General features: G+C 42.3%; 2 protein-coding genes across 5 annotated transcripts; one reads left to right on the top strand and one right to left on the bottom strand.

The window, feature by feature from the left end:
- Positions 1-3,032: 3,032 nt before the first annotated feature.
- Positions 3,033-5,239, top strand: mtif3 (mitochondrial translational initiation factor 3). Of its 3 annotated transcripts, none has more exons than XM_083688138.1 (4): positions 3,033-3,163; positions 3,487-3,965; positions 4,398-4,549; positions 4,995-5,239. In XM_083688138.1, exons 2-4 carry the CDS (start codon positions 3,488-3,490, stop codon positions 5,235-5,237), a joined length of 873 nt encoding a protein of 290 aa, XP_083544264.1. In that variant the 5' UTR covers positions 3,033-3,163; position 3,487; the 3' UTR covers positions 5,238-5,239. The 3 variants fall into 3 exon arrangements, with proteins under 3 accessions (XP_083544264.1, XP_083544265.1, XP_083544266.1); XM_083688139.1 differs by having other exon boundaries at positions 3,033-3,271; XM_083688140.1 differs by having other exon boundaries at positions 3,033-3,281.
- A 212-nt stretch (positions 5,240-5,451) lies between these two features.
- gtf3aa (general transcription factor IIIAa) lies at positions 5,452-8,426 on the bottom strand. Of its 2 annotated transcripts, none has more exons than XM_083688116.1 (9): positions 8,083-8,426; positions 7,681-7,781; positions 7,499-7,595; positions 7,038-7,129; positions 6,733-6,806; positions 6,549-6,632; positions 6,154-6,383; positions 5,905-5,955; positions 5,452-5,660 (listed from the first exon to the last, which is right to left on the bottom strand). In XM_083688116.1, the coding sequence occupies exons 1-9, from the start codon at positions 8,287-8,289 to the stop codon at positions 5,463-5,465; spliced, it is 1,134 nt and encodes a 377-aa protein (XP_083544242.1). In that variant the 5' UTR covers positions 8,290-8,426; the 3' UTR covers positions 5,452-5,462. The 2 variants fall into 2 exon arrangements, with proteins under 2 accessions (XP_083544242.1, XP_083544243.1); XM_083688117.1 differs by having other exon boundaries at positions 5,523-5,660; positions 5,905-5,950.
- Between the last annotated feature and the right edge of the window lie 384 nt (positions 8,427-8,810).

Below are 8,810 nucleotides of genomic sequence, written 5' to 3'. Positions count from 1 at the left end.
TTAAATCTTTGTTTAGTATACATTGCCTGCCATAAAGCCTTGCAGGGTAACGAAATGAATGATGATAATGTAATGCAAAGTAATATAAAGTTTTGACATTCATATTTAAATAAATGATGTAATTATCTTCTGCTTCTGATTTAATACAAAGGTTTCACTCTTTTTCACTCATAATTTCGAATGATCAATCTAAAACATGACAATAAAAATGATTAGAGACAAGACCCAAGTAAATAAGTAAGTAGGCATGATAGCAAAAAGCAGTATTTCGTATTGCAATTGACGATTATATTGGTAGAATAAACAGATGAAGATTAAATAACATTGGTTTCTTATAGGCTTTGTATACGTAAGGCTAAATGAGAGGGGGAGAGAGAGAGAGAGAGAGAGAGAGAGAGAGAGAGTGAGAGAGAGAGAGAGAGAGAGAGAGAGAGAGAGCGCGGTTATCCTTCGTTTCATTTTAACGCCATCTCATTAAGTTGCTTGTCAGCCAGCATACATCCGTGTATTTGCAGATACATGGCTAAAGATGTGTCCTTGGGAAAATCAGCTTCACATAGTAGTCCTACCAAAGGGGTTGAGCACTAAAAAAAGAAGATGTAAAGACACATTGTCTAGAATTGTAACAATCTCTTTTGAGAGGATACAGAAAAGTTCTCGTGTGGTAACTTACCTTTTTGTTGGGGTGTCACAACTATGCGGGGTGCCAGCACGAGGAAGCAGAATCCCTGCGCTAATTAGGAAATGAGGAAGCTCGCGTTCTTCATCGTGAATGCTTTTTCGGGGAGCACATCTTTCTCTCGAGTCAGTCAACCGTGTACAATCATCCACCTGCCACTCGCAAATGATGCACTTTTTTGTTCAGATTCTCTTGTAAAGAATGTTATTTAAATAGAGTTCTTAAACATTGGCAGTTTGTGCCCCCACGACTATCTGCATTTTGACCATTGCCCGACTGAATGGATGAGCTTAATCATTATGTCGTTTAGCTGTCGTTCACCACAGCACTGTAGACAGCCAAAGACTTCCTTTTATGCTCCTCATCATAAAATGCTTTTTAGGCTACTAATAGGAAATGGAGAGAGTCCTACCTTCACCATGTAAATAAGATATAGCTTGTATAAGCTGTACAGCTGCCAAAACTGTACACTTGAGTAGAAAATGGATGGTTTGGACACAACTAGAATATACATTTTGCAATGAGTTGTCTTTATGTGAAACAGGTGATGCAAAAGTGAGGAACTTCACTGCATCCTTAACTGAGGAACTTTACTGAATCTTTTACTTCTGATCAAATCCAACATATTGCTTTAAATGTAGCTCTATGAAGCTAAAATACTGCTAAGAGAGACACACATACACTCCCCACCCATGAGTGACAGATATTTCGCTACATGTCAGAGGCCTCTTTTCAACTTTGTATTTTTTTTGTCTTTTCTGCAACAAATGAAACCCCAAAGCTTTCCCAAGCTATGGTTCTCTATTCTCCTCTCTCACGACCCACCAGAGAGCGACCGCTTTCTGATCCTCAAACCAAGCTATAACATAGCAACCGCCTCCCCTGCAACCTCTGACCTGCATGTGCTTTTTTGCATTTCCTGTAGCTAAGACATTGAGGGAGTCTGAGTTAAGGCGGTGCACCTGTGGCTGGGCAGGTGACAGTGTGCCTTTGAGAGACTGGTCTCCAAGCACTGCTCTGCTCACTGACATTGAGGTTAAAACCATTGAAGAAAGCAAAGATTAGACTGTCTTTGTACCAGGCAGCGTTAAACAAATTAATCTATTGCTGCTCATCTGACTGTAAAATCTCTCGAATTACTGTTTCTATAGACTAAGGCCTAGGCAGGGGATACCCCCCTAAAGAGCCACTAAACACATCTCTGAAACTTTCTTGTCAATAAGTCTATAACTGCAGACTTCTTTAAATGTGTCCAAAAACACAATATAGATCATGAGCCAGTGGTATTTAAGGAGCAAAATATATTCTGATTGCATACAATGTCTGCAAACATCTAAAGCAAGCCAACAACAACAAAAACATTCCCGCTGCCCGCTTTCAAAGTGCTCTCCTCTGAGAGCTAATAGAAAGGCACTTTTGTCTATCAGTCAGATTCTTTCCCTCACTAAGCTCTAGCAAAGTACACTAAACATATAAAGGGACTTTTTAATAGAGGCCCCATGCTGCTTTTGAACATATAGGCATAGCAAGTTCGTTCCCATCTCAAAATAAACTACAATCAAATGAGAAAATAGGAGAAAATAAAATGTAGGGTAGGGAAGCGTAGGATATTGATAATTACGAATGATCAAATAGATCTAATCAGTTAGAAATATAAAGTGCTGTTCTTATGAAAGAAAACACAAAACAAAGAGAGGCAAAGAGAGGGGTACTGACGGGTCAAACTGTGTCAACCCGAGTTATGTTCAGATCAGCGCACGGAAGCTGACCCGCGCGCTTGCAACGTTTGCACCGGTCTGGTTTAAAGATCCTGCTTTATTTAAATTCCTTTATGTCATTATAGCTGCTTTTGTCTGCCAATTGAATGGAGTTTATTTTAAATGTAGACTATAGTAGATGCTAGATTTGTTCCTTCAAAGACCAATATCCTATAGGCCTATTGACCATGCAAAATCTAGGCCAGGGTTATGTAGCCTAAATGGCATCGCTGTCTTGGGAGACAGGCTATATGTGGCATTCGAAAACGGTTAGGCCTAGTCCATAGGCTATCATCATTATTAGAAGCGACAGGTTGCAACAAGTCTAGAAATAGGCTAGGTTATAGGCTAGCCTTAATTGTAGATTTCATCTAGTGATCTATGCCCAATTTAATGGATCATCATGCTGGGGGTTTCAGATTGGCTACTTTCCCATCAACGCACATTCTGTTTTCCCTGCGTATGCTGAGATATCTAAACTATAGGGTGCAGTCCAAATATATGCGCGATTTTAGTAAAACTACAAATACGTGTAGGTCATTGCTCTGCGACGATGTCATCACACTGCGCCTTGCACTGGTAAGGAGATAGGACCCCCATATTAATGGCAGCGAATGCCATAAGAACACCCGTTGCAATGCAATGAAAAGTCCTGTTTTACTTCTTTCTGCGTCTCTATTTTTGTCTATGTTTCTGGACCTGGAATCTGACGGCACGTGCTTGAGCAGTATGTGCAGCTACCTTTATAGTATTTCTGCCTTCCCTCGCATGTTCGCTGAAGCCAGGCTTCCATGTCATTACTTAGACTAAACATTTAGTGCTGTTGAGAACCCACGTGAGTCCATGTAGGTTACTGCGATTGTATTAGTTTGTACTCATAGATGAAATGCGAATGTTTTTTTTTTTATTTGCAAGGTCGCTATATCTTTTTGTGATACAAAACATCACTGATAGTGTCTTAAACTATGCATACCATACAAGACGTTCTTTATCGTGTGTATGTCTATTTTGTGTGTACATTATCATGCCCTCTTTCTCTGTTGTTCCCAGAATGTCTACTGGTTGTCTGAGGTGGGCGCTGAGCCATGCAGCCAGAAGCTTGTATGGAGGTGGTGGTACTCTCAGCTCCTGGAGACCAGCCTCTAGACTCCTATTATACAGTGGGAGATGCAGCACTACTCCTACTACTACTGCTCTCTCTTGGGGATGGTCTCCATTCTCCACCACAGCAGATGACACTGGAGAGGGGCTGGTCCCTAAGAACAAGAAGAAGCAGGATCCCCGAGCTCGTGCGACCATTGGCAGTGTTGGCCGAAAGATCCACCAGCGCCACCTGCAGGTGATAAATGAGACAGGAGAGGACCTCGGCACCATGCATCGATCAGATGTCCTCAGACTCATGGATGTGCATGGACTCAAACTGGTGCCTGTCAATGAACACAAAGATCCACCTGTCTACCGTCTAATGAGTGGCAAACAGATCCACGAAGAGCAGCTCAAGCTGCGTGAAAAACAGAAAGCTATGGCAGGTGTGTAAGGGCGTGTGCATTCATTCACACAAACACTCAAACTCACACTTTACCTGCCTTGCATCATACAGGCCCACTTCAATTCAATGCCTTGCATACAGTGTACTCCATGGCCCTGTCAAACCTCTCCCTTCTTTGAGGTGCCATCACTACACATTGATTTGTCTCTCTGTCTCTGTCTCTCTCTCTCTATATATATATATATATGCCATTTAGCTAACGCTTTTATCCAAAGCGACTTACATTGCAGTGAGTGCAGACATTTTTCAGTATATATATGGTCCCAGCGGGAATCAAACCCACAAACTTAGCGTTGTTAGCGCCAAAATCTACCAACTGAGCCACAGAGGACCTCTCTCTCTAAATTAGAGATTAAAGAGCCTAGAGAGCCAGTATCTTAGGTGGTAATTTATAAACCATGTCTCGCCACAGGCCCTGTGCAGGTGAAGGAGCTGACCCTTTCCTCCGATATTGCTACTCATGATCTTGTTACCAAGCTGAAACAGGTTCAGAGCTGGCTGGAGAAGAAGCACCATGTCAAAATGACTTTGAGAGCAGGACGTGTGAAAGATACACAACCATTGGTGAGAAATATCACATGGTGGTGGTGTCTCTATTTGTGAACTTGTTATTGACATAATTGTTAATGTCAGTTGCACACTGACATTTCTAGCTGTAGCCAAACCATAACTGTTAACAGTATGTCCGTTAACATGTCATAACACCTTTCTCATGACTGTTTCTAATGCATGCTGTTGGATGAAGCAAAAATGAAGTCAGTTAGTTTTGAACTGTTTAATGAATTGTCATTTGATAGGAACAAAAAAAGTGTGAAATAATTTTCATATGTACACAGAAAAAGATCTTCACAAATCATATAGTGCAATAGTGACCATACAAATAAATTATGTAATTATGGACGGATGCAGCAGGAGCCTCTCCCCTAACGGCTGCATGTTAACCTGCCAGGACCGAACATGTGAAGTGTTCATAAATGTTAATGTTCTTCTTTTATGGCTTTGACCACAGGATACAAGCCTTGAGAAGATGGTTGAACAAATAGAGGTCATGGTGGGATTTGTGTCCAAACCCAAAGTCATTCGAGAGGGCAGATCCGCCATGTGCGTCCTCCGTCCACCCTCCGCCAAGGAATTGGCCAAACGGGGGCAAAGCCAAGGGGATGCAGCGCAGTCCACGGACTCCAGCTCACAGCCCACCAAGTCTGACACATTATCTCCTGGCCAAACCCCAGACCTCACGAAAGACTCTTAAGAGTGAACTTAATAAAGCATATTGAACTGTCATGAGTGTATATGTAAACTAGAACGAGCACAAGAATTGCTAAACAATACATGAAAACAATAATAGCTAAATGCCATATCATGTATGTTTCTAAAGAGGGGAGGAACATTATTGGGATGAATTACTTCTGGGCTTTATACAGGTAATACTGTAATTAGGCAGTGTCAGATTAGATGGTCTTGGTACTTGATTTCTTCAGCAGAGTTCAATGATGGTGTCCTGCATAAGGCATGCCAGTTCTTTGGGCTCTGATCGACCAGTCTTGGTTTGCTCTGACAGACAGTTTACGATGGATTCTGATTCCAAGATTTCACAAGGCTTGGGACGACCGGTCATTTTCTTGGCCTTGTAACCACTCAGTCTGGAAGCGAGGGATCGCTTGGGTCTGGGTTTCTGCAGTAATAAAAAAAATAAGTCAATAGTCAGCTATTGAACTAAAACATTTTCATTACTTTTCGATGCTACTAAACACAGCAATACATACATAAGGAAGCCTTTGATTTGTGCATTTACATGGGATGTATCGTTAGGTCTGAGAACTGTTCCAAGTGTGACAATAAATGAACATACTTCTCTGTGTGATTTCCAATTCTTCTAATTAAGTTAATATGTAATGCCCATGTATTAATTATCATACCTGTTTCTTTCGCTCTGGGTCATGGACAACACTGTGGCGTTGTAAGCTTTTCTATGAAAGAAAGGCAGTTCTCTGTTAGAGGGAGCTTATGAACCCAACATCCTTTCAAAGTTTTTATATATATGCATGCTGAACTGAAATGACAATTTGTCTATCTATAGAGTGTCCACCAACACACTTTCACATCCAAATGCACCTCCAGAGATAGCGTGGCTCAATTTGAGTAATCTGATGGCAATATATACATACCTTCATGGCAAAGGTCTTCCCACAGCCTTCATAAGGGCAGGTAAAGGGCCGCTCCTCCTCATGGAAGGAACTGATGTGGCTCTGCAGGTTGAAGACTGTGGTGAAGGATCTCTGGCACCCTGCCCTGGGACAATTCAACACCTGTCGCTCGTCAGAGTGGACACGCTGGTGTTGCTGTAGGAACCAGGTATCCCGGAACACCTTGTTACACTCATTGCACTGGAAAAGGGCTGGAGGTGCAAACAAACAAATATCTCATAGCAGCAGTATACTCAAACAGCCAGCCCACCTCTCAGTGGCAGGGGGGCAATTGTGTTGTGATTATACAGATGATCAAAACACTTTAAAAGTACGATTTAAAAAGGCGTGTGCATATAGGGTGTGAGCCAATCTACCTCTGTGTGACTCCCTCCGATGCTTCTGATATTCAGTCCAGTTCTTTCCAGTGAAAGAGCAGCCATCTTCCACACAGGGGTAACCTGCAAGAGAAACACAGTACAGCAGTGGGTGTATCTGGCCTCTGACAGCACTCTAGTCAAACTCCCTCACAGACAGGCTGCTGCAAAATTAGGAGCTTACCTCTGTGCACCTTCTCATGGAGTCGTAGTTTGTTGGGGAAAGGGAACCGTTTTCCACAGCCTTCAAAGGTGCATCTACAGATAGAGGGACATAGAATGAGAAACATGCTGACTTCCAGATTCTTGCAGTTTTCACTACGTCAAACAAATCAGATATTGATTACAGTGGTAGTTATTTTCTAGACCACTAATGCTGGCAAGATGTGCCAGATTTGAATATCATAGTTTTAAAAAACATGCATCAGACTAAAAGGAAATAATGCCCTCAACACAAAATACACAATCGTAAAAATGTCTCTCACTCACTGAAATGGGGGCAGATTTGTGTGTTGCACACACTCATGAGACTTCAGTTGATTGTTCTTCTTGAACACTTTTCCACAGCCTTCAAATCCACACTGTTAAAATGGCAAAAACAATAATAAAATGAGTTAGTTGTGACAACAAATTCCACCCCATGGTTCAAGTCTTGCATTTCCTGAAATCTGGCTTCCACAGAAGTGGAGAGGTTCAAAAGCATGCTCACATGATGAGACTTTTGCCTGAGACCTGAAGACTTGTGCTAGCTTCCAGAACTTAATGCCTGGGCTACATGTAGCTCAGCGGGCTACTTATGGTGTGCAGGAGACCCATGTTCCAAACCCTGTTCACTGCAGCAGACCGGATGAAGTGCACTTTAGGGGTACTAGGGCAGCTCAATATAGCGAACCTGGGAGACTGATAGACCAAATATCTGTCATATGTTATAAACGGGTAAACTAACTCACCACATACTGTTTCTCCTCTCGGTTGTGTTTGCGACTGATGTGTTTGGTTAAGTTGGAATTCGTAGTAAAGCCTTCACTGCATCCATCGACAGTGCATCTATAAACAAGAAAACAACGATTGGGACGACACTCCATAGACATTCAGGTCGCACGTTCACAGCTGACCTGACACACACTTTTACCTGTAAGGTCTTTCGCCACTGTGGCTCAGCTCATGGCGTGCTAGGTGGTACTGGGTGATGAACGACTTGTCACAGCCGTCGCGTTCACACTTGAAAGGTTTCTGCAATCAACACCAACGCAATGTCATGAATTGAAGTGGGCTATAGCTACATACCTCATAAGTACGACTAGCTAACTGGTAACTAACCTGAACAGCTGAGCGATCTGTTCTCAGCAGGGCTGCAGCATTGCTTACGATCTTGCTGTGACATCTAGCTAATTGACAGCCAGCAGGCATCAGCAATCAATTTAATGTGCAAGTGCAGCTATCCAACGTACATTTTGATGCCACGCTAGCATTAAGTGCTGCGATTAGCTAGATAGCAAGCTAGCTGTTTAGAACAGCCGGAAACGCTACTTACCAACCCCGTGTGTTTGCACAAGTGAACATCAAGTTTCCATGCTTTGTAAAAGGTCGCCGGGCAGTCAGGGAATGAACATATGAAATTTCTAGGCGGTCCTCGCTGTTGTATTTCCATTGTTAACTGGCAGCGCGCGCGCAATGCACGTGTATTTTCGTCCTGGTGCCGCACGTGGTGAACAGCGAGTGACAGTCTCGCCGCTACCATTTTCTAACTGGGGGTCATAATTATAATCAGCAATTATTTAACTGAAACCTCATCTCAAAATGGCTGTTAATACATTGTTATATCGCTTAAAAATATGCACACTATTTATGTGATACAGGAATGTTTTCGAAGATTGAATCGGCTGATCCGGTCAAAAGAAGGAACATTACCGGTTCACTCCTTATCATGGTTCACTCGTTTTACTAGACGGAATGTCTCGTTTGTGTGATCAGTGAGGTAGCAGGGTAAACTAAAGAGTGGTGCTGGTAGTAGAAGTAGTAATATCAATACCGTACATGATCTAGCAATACACACAAGACTGAATGTGTTTATCTTATAAACACGACCCCTGTATGTGTGTAAAATGCTGTAGAAAGTATTACTCAAGACTGCCATCAAGTGGCCAATTCTGGCAATGGGAGCGCATAAAATCCTACATCAAAACCTTTTTCAAAATCAAATCAAATTTTATTTGTCGCATACAGCCATAATTGACAGTGAAATGGAGCTTTGGGATCATA

Source organism: Argentina silus (assembly GCF_951799395.1).
Source record: "Argentina silus genome assembly, chromosome: 2".
In the NCBI taxonomy this organism is placed as follows: domain Eukaryota; kingdom Metazoa; phylum Chordata; class Actinopteri; order Argentiniformes; family Argentinidae; genus Argentina; species Argentina silus.
The sequence above is the reverse complement of the archived record's forward strand: the minus strand, read 5'-3'. Positions and strand labels throughout refer to the sequence as shown.

What these genes read in the sequence shown, in the direction of transcription:
- mtif3 (XM_083688138.1), top strand. Translation starts at nt 3,488, where the DNA reads ATGTCTACTGGTTGTCTGAGGTGGGCGCTGAGCCATGCAGCCAGAAGC. An exon ending in AAAACAGAAAGCTATGGCAG is followed by an intron (nt 3,966 to 4,397) that starts GTGTGTAAGGGC and finishes GTCTCGCCACAG; the next exon opens with GCCCTGTGCAGGTGAAGGAG. An exon ending in TGAAAGATACACAACCATTG is followed by an intron (nt 4,550 to 4,994) that starts GTGAGAAATATC and finishes CTTTGACCACAG; the next exon opens with GATACAAGCCTTGAGAAGAT.
- gtf3aa (XM_083688116.1), bottom strand. Translation starts at nt 8,289, where the DNA reads ATGGTAGCGGCGAGACTGTCACTCGCTGTTCACCACGTGCGGCACCAG. An exon ending in ACAAATCTGCCCCCATTTCA is followed by an intron (nt 6,807 to 7,037) that starts GTGAGTGAGAGA and finishes CTCTATCTGTAG; the next exon opens with ATGCACCTTTGAAGGCTGTG. An exon ending in GGAAGACCTTTGCCATGAAG is followed by an intron (nt 5,956 to 6,153) that starts GTATGTATATAT and finishes TTTCTTTCATAG; the next exon opens with AAAAGCTTACAACGCCACAG.